This window comes from Apostichopus japonicus, chromosome 9 (assembly GCF_037975245.1).
Source record: "Apostichopus japonicus isolate 1M-3 chromosome 9, ASM3797524v1, whole genome shotgun sequence".
NCBI classification, from domain to species: Eukaryota; Metazoa; Echinodermata; class Holothuroidea; order Aspidochirotida; family Stichopodidae; genus Apostichopus; species Apostichopus japonicus.
Window position 1 is genome coordinate 24,185,150 of NC_092569.1, and position 16,537 is coordinate 24,201,686.

General features: G+C 33.6%; 1 protein-coding gene across 1 annotated transcript; it reads left to right on the forward strand.

Moving 5' to 3' along the window:
• The first annotated feature begins 2,391 nt into the window (after positions 1–2,391).
• LOC139974022 (angiopoietin-4-like) lies at positions 2,392–14,975 on the forward strand. Its single transcript, XM_071980936.1, has 8 exons — positions 2,392–2,517; positions 8,478–8,508; positions 9,078–9,250; positions 10,210–10,474; positions 10,884–11,092; positions 11,442–11,763; positions 12,759–13,020; positions 14,322–14,975. The coding sequence occupies exons 1-6, from the start codon at positions 2,437–2,439 to the stop codon at positions 11,658–11,660; spliced, it is 978 nt and encodes a 325-aa protein (XP_071837037.1). The 5' UTR covers positions 2,392–2,436; the 3' UTR covers positions 11,661–11,763; positions 12,759–13,020; positions 14,322–14,975.
• The last annotated feature ends 1,562 nt before the right edge of the window (positions 14,976–16,537 follow it).

Consider the following 16,537-nt stretch of genomic DNA (forward strand, 5'->3'; position numbering starts at 1 on the left):
AGTAATGAGCCTGATAGTGGAAACATCACTTGTAACAAACCGAGATAATAGGTATGCACACACCTCGACCCCTCCCCGATTTCCTCCACCGGGCCTCAGGTACCACTCTGAGACCTGGTAGATTTGGTTGCGACGCAGCCAATGTCATCTACCTTCTTTATTGTTGCAAGTGCCCCCAGGTCACCTACATGGCGAAACCAGCACTAAGTTCAGGCTTCGGTTCAATAACCACAAACTAAGTATCCGCAAAAATAACCCAGGTTTCCCTGTTGCAGAACACTTGCATCTCCCCAATCACAGCCTATCTGACCTCAAATTTGTCATTCTCTACGGCTTCTTCAAAACTGCTCATGAAAGAAGCAACCGGGAACTAAAAACTATCTTACGCCTCAACACACACAACAATGGGCTCAACAGAGATCTCTCTTTTATGAGCATACATGCTAAGTTAAAACCCAATAAGGTCTAGTTTTTTTTCCATTTCATTACTGCAACTGAAGAAGAGCCGTGTTAACGCTTGTAATATTTTGTAACTGATTAAACGTTCTAAGTAATTAAGTTGGAAATGAAAGTATCATTTTTTTTCTCTTTTTCTCTTGTGGATATATATATATATATATAAATTTCTGTAATAACGAAAGTATGTGACTATTGATTTATCTTCAAGTATGTGGAATAATTTTGTTAAATGTGTTTCTTTCATCACGAGGCCCTTTATTATCTCAAATTATGAATTATGATTTTTCCCAAAAAGACTTTATCCTAGTATTATGAATGGTTTACTGAGGTCACAGCGACAAGACATTCAACAGTTTGAGGTGGGTCGTGAAGAAAAATAGGAGTTGAATACAGTTTAATTCTAAATAATTGAACATTTGCTGCTAGTTGAGATTGCATGAAAACGACAGGGAAGTGATCTTCAAAAATAAAAACGACAATTATATTTAAAGCAACCACATCATGTTAATCATTTGTAATACAAAACATCTTATTGACTTGTCTACGTTTATCGTTCTCCATTGACATCCATGGTGTGGAGAATGTCATACAAATTCGTAACTTGTAGTTCTTCTTCCCGAACACAACTGATCAGTTAGCTACAATTAGCTTTGACGTACTGAAATTACAGATCAACCCCTCCTCCTAATCCTAAGTGGAAAATGTTCTTGAATTCTTGCACAAGTTTAATATAAAACTTTGAAAACTATCGATGATAACATGTATACACAACAAAATGATTGATAATAAATGTTTATGAGGTTTGTGTACAAAATTATAATTTCTGATGATGTAATAAATATTGTGTATGGTGTGATATAGCATTGAGAGAAGTTATTCCATACTCTACTGTATAAAATTCCCCACCAGAATCTTATATTAAGATGTTTTTCTTCCATGTGGTTGGGTAGAAGAAGGAAGAGGCGAGGAATACAGCCATGATACATTTGGGTTGTGGGTATGACTTCATGTAATTGTTTGGCAATTTTTCTATCAAAGCGGTTTTTTCCGAGATTTTGGTAGTTATTAGACTTACAGTTTCATTTGGCTCCTCCTCCTCTACCCGAAGATCGATTCAAAAACATGCGACCGTTGACTTCACACTCATTCAATCAAGGAGACAGCTGCCATTGAAGGCAGCACGAGATGAGTAAGAAAAGGAAGAGAACGGTATAAAGTCGTCACGGAGTTTTGTCTTGCTGCCCATACATTTGCCAAAAAGAGAAGGCAAGTTAGAACAAAGATGAAGGAAATAATTCCATTTTCCAAAAATACTGACATGCATGTATTTTTGAGCTCACCAAAAGGTCAAGAGCTATCTGAAAATGCTTCAACTCCCTGGGATCCGTCCCACCCCTGTCTCACAGCCGATGGCAATATGTACAGTCGCACATACCTGCTGTGCGTCTAAGTTAAAAGATATGAAAAACATTGACGGTTTTGTTGGCTTCTTCTTCGAAACGTTGCTCGAAGAGTCCACGAGTGTCTCTTAGGAAAAGAAGCTAGTTGGTTGATCAGCACCTGCACCATTCAGAAAGTGTCATATGTACGCAGAATCATAACCACGCCCTGCGAGATGATCGGGACCAAGCAGGATTGCTATGATTACTTCCTCGTTGGAAATTACATCAGCCACTTGTAGACTTGCGCATTGGAACGCTGTCACACCCAATCATGTCTCTCCATGACATTTCGTAGCTTCTATTTACATACATTCTAACGGAAGACAACAAGGGACTTGTCAAGATGGGATGGTTTACTAGTCGCAAACGGCATTCAGTGTGATAAAGACCTTTTAAAGTTTCAACAAGCGTCTTCGGTACTTATTTTTCGAGAATTTCCGCATTCGGAGCGGAACGTCGAACCGTCCTCGGTGGTCACTGTAGTCATTGCTGAAGATAATCTCAGTTATCATTCGTCAAGCACAACACTCGCAAGATGGGGAACCAAAGAAGGGAACTTTTCTGCGTCAAATTGTTCACATTGTTGATGGGATGGAATGTCATGGCATTAATAACGGTAAGTTTCTCAAATATTTTATGGTGTGGTTGAGAGAAACGTATTTAAGTTACAGACTGCAGATACAGACAAAGATTTAACAACTTCGTTATTTTTTTTTCACATCCACGATCTTTTGGTCTTTCTTTCAAAACTGAAAATTACACTGTGTATTTATTATCACTGCAATGTTTGTTACCCTAAGTTGCATTTACCATAACTGATACCGAAATACAGTTTATAATTTTTGAGGAAGGTATTCAATAATCTTACGAAATATTTTCGAATATTTGACACTTCAGCTTTTCAACTATCAAAAGATAAAATTTGAAAATAGAAAAAGATGTTTTAGTAGGTGCTGCAGGTCAGCAATTGGTTAAAGTTAAATAGTTATTTTACGAAACACTCAGAGGTAGGCTGCACTTCTTATTTGTTTCACCGGGTTAGCAAATCAACTGCTGCTTTAAATATAATACATGTCATATTAATACGTCAACAGAACCCAAAAATATTGTTTTGATTATATGGACTAAAGTTGAAAATAATGTTTCGTGCTGATATTTCTTATCGACCTGTCCTATAACAAAAAAAAAAAAAAAAACGATAAATAAACGGAAAATAACCTTATAACTAAAACGCAAATGTATTTCATAAGACTTGCTCATCTGTAAACAAGTGTTATATCTTCAAAAGTCCTGACATAGTTTGATATATTACTTTTCCAACAAATGAAAGAAGAAAACATATGAACAAGGACTTTTGATGTAACAAATTGAACTAGAGATATATATGTTTTGATGAATTTTTCTAGTCTGTTTTGAACGATTAAATCAAGATAGTACTTCATCTTATACTCATTGTTCAATGACAAAAGGAAATGTATAAGCTTAACAGACGTTGGTTTTAAAAGTTTGAATCTAAACTTGATCTATGAAATGCACATTATAATGATACTAAACATAAAAATCAATACCCAGTAAAGTTAAATAGTTATTTTACGAGAAACTCAGATGGATGTTGTACTCTTATATTCTTCATCAAGTTAGCAAACTCAACTGCTGTTTTAAATTTATTATAAATGTAATTTAAACACGTCAACAAAACCAAAAACTATTTTTTAGTATAAGGAAGATATAGTTGAACATAATTTGTTGTGTTCATCATTCTTTTCAACCTGTCCTAAAAGAAAAAAAAAACGGAAAATAACCTTAAACTTTAAATAAACTTAACTAATGTTATATCTTTACTAGTCGTGACTCAGAATGATATATTTCTTTTCTAACAAAATAATGAAATAGAAATATTAGCAAGGACTTTTGATGTAACATATTGAATAGTAAGAATTTTTTTGTTGGAAGACTTTTCCTAGTCTATTTTTTAACCATTAAATCAAGCTCGATATACACAGATATCACTTCGTTTAATACTCATGTTTCAATGATATAAGAAAATCTATCGCTTTGCAGACGTTATTTTTAAAATTTTGATTGTAAACTTGATTAATGAAGAGCACTTAATATTGATATTCATCATCAAGATTTGCCCACTCTGTCGAGGGATGATTTTTTGGCAGTAAATACATTTTCAGCTAGTATATCCTCAGCTTGTTAGTCTGAAATCTACGTAGATGATTGGGAATAAAATTATTCAGTTTTAAAATGTCGTTGTAAGGAACTAGATTTGAAGTCTAATTGAAGTCTATTCTTGATATTTTCTTGTCATCCCCATCGGTAAAACTATAGGTGTTAAGTCCATGTATATGAATCCCTGATAAGGAGGGTCTCAAATTCAACAATTTATTTAAATTAGAAATGAAATTGAACAAGTTCACAATTTAAAATTTTTGCCGATCCTGTTTTTCCTTACAAAAAAAGAAAAGAACAAAGATAACGATGCATTTTTATTACTTTTCTTGAAATTAATCAAATTCTTATCGATTAATAAATTTCGTTATAATATATAATAAAGTTCGGTAGGTCTGTGTGTTGCTATATAATCTACAAATTATTCTACGCTAGATAAAACATTGTTGATATATTATTTCTTCAATCCTATATGAAGTTTTTCTGAAAGATTTTAATAATTCATCTGATTATTTAATTATTTAATTAATTTAATTCTCTCCATGCATTTAAACTTCCCAAATAATCTCAAATAACGATGAAGATATTGTACTTTGCTAATCCTTAATAAATCATCTTAATCTCAACTTGTTATTTTTTTCGTCTAATACAATTACGGAAGTTGGAATATTATTTCGTCATAAACATTTACGTACGTATCTAAACAAAAACACCAATAGGTTCCTCAACGGCTAGAACTTACGCAACGTGCAGAAAGGTGTCACTCATTAAAGTAAAATGTAATCGAAAATTAATGGCCCACAATTTGGAACATCTCATTTTTTGTTTCACTGACTGAATGTCTTGTAAGATGTACATTTCTAGTAGCGTATTTAACCATAAATCTTAATCCAGAGCAACTCTTTCCCTTAATCACGTTATTATTTCTAGATATCTAAACTTAACAGCAAAAAAGTAGGCATTTATAAGACGTTTAACGTGCCAAATAATACATCAGTTTGAAGACTTTCAAGTTTGTGGTCTACCTCTTGAAAATGTCTGTAGATTTGATATAATTTATAAAATGGAAAAACGAATTGCTCAAGAATCCTAGGGAAATTTATCAGTGCATACCAAAGAAACATATTCCATCTATGTACGGCGCCATATAACAATGCATATATATAGATATCTTATTTTCAGTAGTAATACACTATTTGACGGAAAAATATCATCCTACTTACTTGTGCAGTTTACTTTGGGAAATTGAAACGGTTTTGAATAACAAAGTGTAATATGAACCATTCGACCAATTTCTATTGGAGACACAAATATATAACAGCGTTCCTATTTATCATCCTGTGAATTGTCTCCTTGTTCGTTTACTTAAAGAAATTACTTCGTGAAGCACACTTTACAGCGTAAACTGTTTTGATTCTTTCTTTCTCCGATAAACAAAAGTATTGTCGATATGAAAAATAGGCCATATTTGTTATTCTTCTAAATTTAAATATTATTAAGCTTGGACGGCAGCATTGTTGCCCCGAAAGTCATTGGTTTTTAAACGCTATATGTATTGCATATTTACGGTGAGAAAGATAAAACTCGACACGATAAAAACGTCCCTGTTTATGTGACAGCCTGTTTTTACCACATTTATTCAATTTAGCTATCCATTGTACATTGGAAAGCAATGGCGCATTACGAACTTCGTTATTTTTAACAAATGTTTTCACAATTGATAGTCCGTTTTATGTACGTTGCACTCAACGTAACATGCATGGGTACTCACTTTATAATCTTTTGAGTGTTACCCGTGATAGCTTTAAGGTTTTAATCAACGTAGATTGACTATCGAAATACATTTAGTCTAAGTATAGTCTTTACCTTGGATAGCGAGTTATAGAGAATATAGGTTAGAAGTGAAACGTAAGAACCCCGAAGGATTTCATTTAACAGTAAATTTATTAGTTGGTTTCACAAATATGGTGGCTAAAAGACGTACTCCAGTTCTGCTTGTGGTTTCCCCTTATTGTGTAGATGTGAATTGATAGTTGTAATATGCCCTTCATTAACGGATTTTTATTTGTAACACATTTTGTTTCAACCACAAAATATGTGTTCAATAAAAACAAAACAAAATTGAACATGAGATTATATCAGTGAAGGAAAGTATATGGCAGGATTCTAAATTTTGTTTCTGTGAATTTTAACATTAAAGGAATGTTTTTCGCAAAACTATAGACTCGATCTAACATAAGAAAGGAAAGCCACGTCACAGTCAAATGCATACTGCTTTGATTAAACCGATTATATTTAACTCAAAGCCAGAAATGTGTTAAATAGTATGAATTTTTACAATTTCTTTTTACAAATAGAAATGTTAAAATTAAGATTTTATTTAAAAATGTCGAATTAACGAAATTACACTCAAAGTTCATACATGGGTTATTGTCTCGATATTTTGAAATGATAATAAAGATCAAATTTGTCTTATATGTCTTACAGATACATTTAAAACGGTAGTGTCAATTTCACACAAGACCAAACGATTTCTAATTCATGCACGAATACGTTTGCTGGTTTAATAAAATGATATAAATACCAATCTGTAAAGCTTAGCACGTAAGAGATTATCTGTGATTAGATACCAAATATCAGCATTATCTTTTACCTCGGACTTTTGGTTACCAATTCACTTTCTCATCCTTGTGTTTAATACAAAGGGATCTCCTTCAACGCTCTAGCCAAAAATGGCTCGTGTAGTTACAGAGAAATTACCTTACAGTATAGGTAGGCGTATGTATGTTACCATGCAAATCGCATGTATTGCTAATAAATGTCATAACATTGTGTTTTAAGAACTTTACAAGTACATGGAAAACGTAAACTTGTTGTAAACGCGATGGTAACATTTTGGAGGTTTAAATCTCTTCCAATCAATGTTTATTATAGACTTATACAGCATTCTCCCCGTTTTATTATTTTCGATATAGCAGGTTTTTAACCTTACGTAAAGCTGCACGTCAGCGGTCACTGAGTCGAATTGTGTTCTTACAACTTAATAAGTACATAGTAAACGTACAAGTTGTTGTTTACATGATAATTGCATTTTGGGTTAACTCAATCGCAATTTAAGTATATCATTGATTTATAACGCTTTTTCCCAGGACATATAAACATATTTTTAATGTTACATAACGCTACACAACAGCAGCCAGTGAGATTACATCTTCGGTACAACTTCATTTCATGCTCGCAAAACATAGTGCAATTTAAGTGAATAGTAAACAGATTAAGACAGTAGATTTAACATATATATATATATATATATATATGTATATATATATATATATATATATATATATATATATATATATATAATTAATATAATATTCTACTTACCAGAGCAATTTTCTCAATGCAAGGACTTGTCTAAGCGGCTAAGCGTTGATTCCGTTCGATAAAAAAGTAAACAGTATATCCATTTTATATCCATGTGAAGGTACTGAGTGAAATGTATGAAATCTAATCAAAGTCATCGTGATATTTTCCAAAACAAAGGATTGAGAATCTGTTGTTAATTACTTCAAAGTCTTTGTTCCCTTCGATCGATGTCTATAAAAGCATCGATAAATATAGGATCTTCTGCCAAGAATGTCTATTAAATTTTATTACGTTTTCCTGTCAAGCTTTAGTGACAATTTGCCTTGTTTATTTAGGAGAAGGTAGTGAGAAACTGCACTGACAACTTTCAAGCAGAATGAAAATTGTTGCTTGCGTAAAATATGATACGATGGCAAAATGAGTGTGAGGAAATATAGCAATATAGCGGTGATTGTTATCTCGCATTACGGCGGACCTTTTTGTGTTAACTTTGCATTTTACATCATGAAATCGAATAAAAAAAAAAGGAATATATTTGCCTATTATAACATTATCTTGAGAGAGATTGAGGGGAAAGAAAAAAATCCAACAAAAGAGAAATTATATACCGACAAGGAAACAGAGAAAAAAGAAGCAACTTTACAGTTGAAGTTGTTATTCTGAGCATATCTGAATCTGAAAGAGTAATAAAAGGGGATTGTGGGGACGATCGAACACTTTTTGTAATATGCTTCTTGTTTTAGAAACAAACTGTCCTTTGTTTCCGAAAATATTGTTTACACAGATTTGCTTTACGTTAGTAGTGTTTGTTTTTAGATTATATGTATTTGCACTTTGCGATAATTCCAGTAATAATAACAATACCCACTGAAGTTCGTCACAGAATGAATGCTTTAATATTTAATAAATTAAAAAGAAACGTACAGCCATAATCATGGTAAAATTGAACCTTTCATAAAGTCCAGCAATTCATTGCTATTTAAGGCATTGAGGATATAAATTCACCCTATACATTTCTTGTCTCACATGCAGGCTTCTGCTGACGTCACAGATCAATCATCGAGTAAGTTATCTTTTGATATTGACTATATGTATAAATTCTTTCCTTTTAGCTTAAAAAAACCCATTTACAACACCTTTACGATTCCAGGTGTGTAGTATTCCCATGTGAAATCATATGTATGTTTGTATATTAATAAAGATGTTTCCGTAAGAATAACCTTTAAGCTAATGCATTAACAATAAAATTGTTATAAACTGTTATACAAATTGTTGAAGGAAGAGGGAGGAAAGAGGTAGAAATGTCATTCCTTGAATGACACTAGCTTTGTTGATCGTTTAAAATCCTTTTAAGATGATTTGATTGGCTCTGAGTAATCGGCGTGTAAGCTAACCGGGCAATCGTTTTGGCGAAGGGAAATAATTGCATGAAATAAGAACTATATACAAACTATAATAAACACAACTCAATTACTCTTACTTAGCAGCAATACTTATTGACATAATTGTAGTTAAACATATACAAGTTTATAACCTAGGAACTTACCTAACCATCCATGGATACTAATGGCTGCAGTTTTCACAAGAAAAGATAAAGTTAATGCTGCTGTCATCCATTACTTTCTGTTATAGGTTCATCTTACTTTCTATTTCAATCAACCGAGTACCCGAAGGATTGCCAAAAGATCCTCAGAGCATGTTTAAATACCCAAAATGCATCTGGTGTTTACACAATCAAACCAGCTGGTTTCCCAGAGCCGTTCGAAGTGTACTGTGATAACGACTTAGGCAGTGATGGATGGACGGTGAGTTGATAACGTTATAGTTAAGAATATGATTAGTTTCAAAGATTCAAAATATAATACTGGACTATTCAATAAAATAGACCAACAGAAGACCCCACACAACCAGGAACTTTACTACTGTACTTATTTTTGGCGAAACTCTTAGGAGACCAAATTTTGATAGTACTTCTAAGCAGCAGTACAAATTTTATAGCAACGTAGTAAATAAAAAATACATGCTGAAACAAAATATTGTCAAGAGTGTCGTAGTGTGAACGACTCGGATCAACTTCACTACTATCTTGCCAATTAGAAGGATTTACTGGAGAATAAGCAGTGTGAAAGTTACATTGGAGAAAAAAAATGTTTCACACTGCTAGTTGAAAACTCCATCTCAATTTCTTGCCTGTAACTTAAGATATTATTGATTATTGATTATTGATTATTGATTTTATTATTTATCATGTTGATTTATTCTTGAAACCTGATAAATTAGAATGTTACTCAGTTGTCAACCTTTTCTGTACTAAGAAGTATATTTAAAAATGTTTTGTGGATAAATGATTGCAAATTTATTAGAAAAGCATATATATATATATATATATATATATATATATATATATATATATATATATATATATATATATATATATATATATATATATATATATATTCAGCTGAAGTGCCATGATACATCATCCGTTCTGCTGTTGTCAGAAGGATTTGCAAAATATCATGAAATCTTCAGTTACAGCCACAAAAAAGATTATAATTAACATTCCTTCCGGGTGTGTTATTTGATGATTATAAACCACAGGGTGAGAAATACTCCTTAGGTTGCTAAAATTACCCACCAAGAGCAACCACTTTAGCATGACTTTAGGAAATGAGAAATGTTTATGAGGAGTAAAATTGTTGTAAATTTGTACTCTTTCTTGTGGAAAAAGTAAACATACCTTGATTCTGTTTTATTACGACAGGTAATACAGCGACGGACGAATGGATTCATTAACTTTAATCGGAATTGGGACGATTACAAGCACGGTTTTGGATTTCTGGGAAGTGAATTTTGGTTAGGAAATGAAAAAATCGCTCACCTAACAAATCAAAAGAAGTATCAACTTCGACTCGACTTTACAAATGCTGCAGGGCACTCATATCACGTGACCTACGACAATTTTAGAATCGTTGATGAATGGAGCCAATATTCTTTTCAAAGTCTTGGAGACGAAGGTGGAAATGCAGGTAAATGTCCTGTTTTTACATTTCTGGTTTGCCCTGCGTAGATCAATTTCCATGTATCGTTAAAGCTATGCTGAAAAGAAGCGAAAAGGGTGTACGTGCAACGTTATTCTTAAATTTAAATAGGAATAGTTTCACCCAAGAAGAGAACAACCCAGTGCACCAAAGTTTGAATTGAACTATTAGCCTTACAGTAATAAAACAATTTCCTAGCTATTGTCAAGAAGTATAGCGTACCTTATATGGGGTTATTCGTTTCAACCCCCCCCCCCCCCCTCTCACTGTCTGTTCTGTAGGTGATAAAGGGTATGTCGGAAGCGATTAAGAGTTAAGTTTTGGACCATTTAATATTTTCAATGCGTCAAAGAAGTTACTACCACCAAGTAAATTTAAAGATTATATCTTCACCCAGATTCATTTATTGAGTGGTGTCCATCAAATATGAGGTTTTCTAAAATTACATGCGAGAGACGTTGTACAGAACCCAGTACGTGTATAACTTCAGCATCTATGGAATCAGGAAGATGCATGTGTCCAGACGGTTATATGATGCAAGGAGAGGACTGCATACTTCAAAATCAGTGTGAATGTTTTGTACCAGAAAAGGGAAGTGTGCTTAATGTAAGTCAATAGGTTACGGAGACGTTTATTTTCTCATTATTCTTATTAAAAATGTTCCAGAAATTCATATGCTGATTTGCAAACTTCTTCCAGAAGTTAATAATGGTATGGAAGATTTTGCTGCGCTAGACATTTCCTCATTTCCCGATGCTTTCTCACTTATATACACGATGTTCCTCCTTCCCTAAATATTTCGTTACTGTGTGCCTTGATTATTTTATGAAATATTAATAAATATTACGTGAAAAGAACACTGGTTATGGTAATTTGACTTTATTAAACAGTGACAAGTAATTCAGCAAATGGTTTTTCATAAAGTAAAATTTTTAAGGTCTATTTTCCATGACAGGACGGTGAATCATTTGTCAATTCTGACTGTACTTCCCGTGTAAACTGCAGCGACAATCAGCTGAATTATGAAAATGACTACCGGTGTAGTGACGATGCAACGTGTCAGGAGAAAGACGGTGTGCGAGGATGTATCTGTAACGATAGGTTTGAAGGAGATGGGGTAACGTGTATTCGGAACGAACCCCCAAAGGATTTGCTACGACATATACATTACTGAAGAGGTTCATAACGACGGGGTTTATACAATCTATCCTACTGGCTGGGAGGACTCTGGCTTCCAGGTCTACTGTGAGATGTCAACAGACGGAGGAGGATGGACGGTAAGTCTTTACATTTCACAAGAGAGTGATAACTTCTAACCGTCTTGATCGAGTTGGCCCACGGGCAGGGCAGGACTAAATCACTCAAGCACACACACAACAAAAGCAGCTTCTTCTCAAGAAAGAAGGACAAGTTTGTCATTATATCGAGTCGATTCATCATCAGCATCTTCAACATTCATCGGAAAGATGATTGCACATAAAAAAAATTGAGAGTTTTGGTGCGCTGAGTGTGTTCATTGATGAACTTACGGTGTTTTATCTCTACTGGCTCTCAATTGCATCAGCCCTGTGAGATATTACATTTAACAGCATCTAAAAAACAATATCTGTAACTAACCATAATGGTAATGTCTAAACTTTCACAATTGGCCTGGTTTTCTTCGCTAGGGAAGCATGGTCCATATTCTGAGGCAATTTTAAGAGCCATATTCTTTGGCAGAAATTGTTTGCTGACGATAAACATTTCAAACTTAATTTGAGGGTACGAACTCTACATGATGTTTAAAATCCACAGTTGTGTCTGCTTTGCATGGATGGCCTTTGGAAGAAATTGTTTGCTGTCAATAAAATTCTCTTTACTTCTCTCTTTACCTTCTCAGATAAAAGAAAAAGATATATGGGTACTACTTGTAGTTTAGGCTATATTATATAAATACATTCCCATTCCCAAATTTCATTTGCACCATTTGAGATCTTCAGCGATTCATGAATTTACCTTTTTGCTTCTTCCTCAGTATTGCACATTTTCCTCTGAGTTATTAACCATTTAAAAAACAAACCCAATTACAATAAAGCGAGTTGCGCACCAAATTCCATGACATGAGTGAGTGTGTTGCCATCCATCTGGTTTGAAAAAAAAAAAATCTGCCGGTCGCTTGGCAGGTGTAATAAATAATATTTCAGATTACAATTCACGAGAAAACAATGAACGGAATTAGCTTTGGAAAGAAAATTTAACTTTATATCATATTTATATCGTTACATATTTCTAGGTTCTCCAGAAAAGGACGTCTGGTTCAGTTAACTTCTATCGTGGTTGGAATGACTACAGAGACGGGTTTGAAAGTCCAAGCGGTGATCACTGGCTTGGTAACGATAAGATTCACGACCTTACAACTCAGAAGACATACCAACTAAGGGTGGACCTGACTAATTCAGCTGGTTCTCAGTACTACGCCCTCTACTCCACATTTAGCATTGGTGATGAGGATAACAAATATACACTCTCTACAGGCACATACTCAGGAGATTCAGGTTGGTTGTACTTTGCAAACTTTTTTGCTTTGATAACGTCAGTTTTTTTAGTTTGCCTTTATTGCATAATCCACATATTTCACATAAACGATACTCGTTAAGAAACAAGAAAACTATGAACATATAATATATAACGTCTATTCCTGTTTACATTTATTATTACTCGCAATCTACTACATCAGTATTGCCTTTCATGAGATTTTAATAAAGCTCAACAACATTTTGATTAAACTCAGTGAAGGGAACGGGGACAAATATGCCACAATTACGTCATGTCTTAGAATACTAGAAAACAAGATTTTTAATCTTAATTACTAACAAATAATATACAGTAGATAAGGTAAAAAGTCTTAACTATGATAATTTTCAAAGGTTGACTTTTCCAAATTGAATATAATTATAAAGACCACCCTCACATCTGGCTTTACATACTCATTGGAAGATGTAGTTTTTTTACAAATATCATAACTAAAACAAAAACTGAGTCTAATACTGTTCAATATAAATCAGCACAGCTTGATGATCGAAAAACCACGAACACTGATAACCTTTACTATTCGAATTTGAAAACCAAAATCAGAACACTTTAAACATTTAATCCTTGATACAAAATCTGAATCTGCTATATTATTATCTTTATTAGTTGCTTTAAATTAATATGATATATCTGATATGATCAAATACTATGGGGTACATCATTTAAGCGAATTTTCCTTATGAACAGCTCACACATGTAAGTGATGATATTGACACCATAGTGTTAAATTGTGTCTCTCACAGGTGAATGAAAAGTCTTGAAATAATACACAGTGGAGTCGTTATAAATCTCGTTGCCGAAAATATCCAAAAAGATGGGATTTTTCCTTTAGGATTGCCTACAATAATCCCTGAAACAAATTCATCTAATGGCATATTTCTTTAACTCCTGATGAATTAAGTATATTGGAAACCCTAAATGTGTGAACCTGGCTTGCAAAAACAGTTAAAAGCGTATAAGTTTCTAACCAAACTGACGATAAATCATATTAATTCATCTCACTCCCCCTTCTCACTATAAATAACCATGCTTCCTTTCGAATATAAACATATAAATCACATATTAACAAGCAGGCATGTATTTATGAGTTCTTGCAAGCTTGGTAAAATATTAAGTAAAGCTTAACCATGGTTATCAAATAAGTTCAACGAGATGCTTAACTTCATAACAAAACTGACATGAAAATTCCTACTTTATTATGGTTTAGTTTATCAGTTTCCTTTGTATGTAATGCTGATTAAATACTTCGTTTCCATCCTTACAGGTTATGACTCTATGAGCTGGAGCTCCGGAGATCCGTTTAGCACGCACGACGGGGACAACGATGGCACGGCTGGTTTCAACTGTGCAGAGAAGCATCGAGGTGCCTGGTGGTACCCGTCTCGTTATTATTATTATTATTATTATAGTTACTGCTATTATTGGAGGGAAGGAAGCTATTATTACTATTGCACTAATTCTAACCTCAACGGAGACTACCAGTACAGCGACTACCGCGGAATCTTCTGGTATAATCTTCCTGGGAGCTATTGCGGCATCACGGGTACAACAATGAGGATACGACCAGTTCAAGAACAAACAAAATAGACAGTTCCGTGAAGATGACAGATAAACTATATCTCAGATACATATAGATTATGAAGTATCGTAAAATATGGATCATGAGATATCTTTATCAATTATGCAGATTCAGTTTTAAAAGCTTTTCGGAATTTACTCGTCAGTCATTCATACAACAAATTCACCGGACTATATAATTTGTTATCTGTTTCGGAGAACTATTGAGTATTACAACAACAATGAGGAGGACACATTCAAAAGTACGGGACCTTCAGTCCACGGAGACAGTTATGTGTAGAAATTTTAAATTGAACTTGATCTAGGAAAGTTTACAAAGGAAAAGACACATCTATAGCTTCCATTTTTTTATCCTTTTAAAGTAAAAAGTGTGTACGCTGCAATAAAAGATAAAAATAAATACAAATAAAAAGTCTTGATCTGTCTTTATTTGAGAGAACGAGCGTGTGGAACGCCATTTTAACATTTACTCAACAATAGCCGATATCTTTAATTGATTTTTGGATATCTCTAATTGATTTCCATATAACTAATTCGTTTCCTGATATCTCTTATTCGTTTCCAGATATCAATAAATTAAACAAACTTGAAAATCCAGAAATGAATTAGATATATCAAGAATTAAATTAGAGATTGGGATTGGAGACATCCAAATTCAGTTTCCAGTACACGTGACTTTCCTTTTAACTGCACGAACGCGGAAAAGCGGTCTTACTAGTTATTTAACTTTCAATGGATAAAGGTGTGTTTCGAAGAACTTAGAACATGGTGGACTGAATGAAAGTCCCGCTACAGTGCCAGCGTGCCAAACGCCGTCTGCTGGTGCGTAATTAGAATGTAATCGAAGCACTACTAGCATACTGAACGTTACCATTAAGGCTGAGCCTTAATGTAGTATGCCTAGGACAATCTAGTACTATAGAAGCCACCGAATTTGAATATGCCTTCGCTTTCCTGGCATATTTGCCAAATTACATGGCGCTCTTCTTGTTAGAGCTAAAAATCTTTATTCTAAATATCTCTAATTCGAATTTTTGGTATCTTTAATTCAAGTTTAGATATCTCTTATTCTTTTTTTGATATCTCGAATTAAATTTTGGATATCTCGAATTCAATTCGAGATGTCTTAATTAATATTCCCATATTTGATATTTTAAATTTTTTTCTTGATTTCTTAAGCGCAATTTGAGATATTTTAAATAAAGTTCAAGATATCGAAAATGTAATCTTTGATATCTCAACTTAAATTGGAAATATCTGAAATAATTAAAGCTATCTTCAGTTTTAATTCGAGATATCTGAAATAAATTTAAAAAATCTCAAATTAAATTGAGTATCTCTCTCATTATTGAATATATGTCAACATGGCGTTCCATACGCACGCTTCATGATCTTTTTAAACTCTCCAGTTGAGTCTGCCTTGTTTGGATGACCTTTACAAACCTTGCATGCTGGCGATAAACATCTCTATACCCTTCTCTAATAAAGATATGTATGGGCACTACTTGTACTTTAGGCTATATCATATAAATACATTTCTTTTGCCAAATTTGATGTGCACCATATGATATCTTTAGCGATTCATAAAGTTACCTGTTTGCTTTCTTCCTCAGTATTGTACAATTACCTTAGAGTTACTTAGTATTTGTGTGAGTGTGCTGCTATCCATCGGGTTTGGAAAATAAATGCCAACCTATTTTATTTTCTTGAGGACGCTCAGCATAGCAAATAGTAATGTAGTATTCAAGGTTAAATATTTACGTTTCTTTTGTTCTTCGCAACGCGTATCTCATAAGTAACGTTCGTGACATAAAGCCCAATGGTAGTTTACCAGTCAGGTCAAGATAACAAGCTAGTTGCCTTATTACCATCAACGGCAGTAAAAATGGCCGTCGAATTCAA

Excerpts from the sequence above, each read along its gene's own strand:
- LOC139974022 (XM_071980936.1), top strand. The coding sequence starts at position 2,437 with ATGGGGAACCAAAGAAGGGAACTTTTCTGCGTCAAATTGTTCACATTG. Across the intron at positions 8,509-9,077 it reads CGTCACAGATCAATCATCGA|GTTCATCTTACTTTCTATTT; the intron begins GTAAGTTATCTT and ends TTTCTGTTATAG. Across the intron at positions 9,251-10,209 it reads TAGGCAGTGATGGATGGACG|GTAATACAGCGACGGACGAA; the intron begins GTGAGTTGATAA and ends TTATTACGACAG.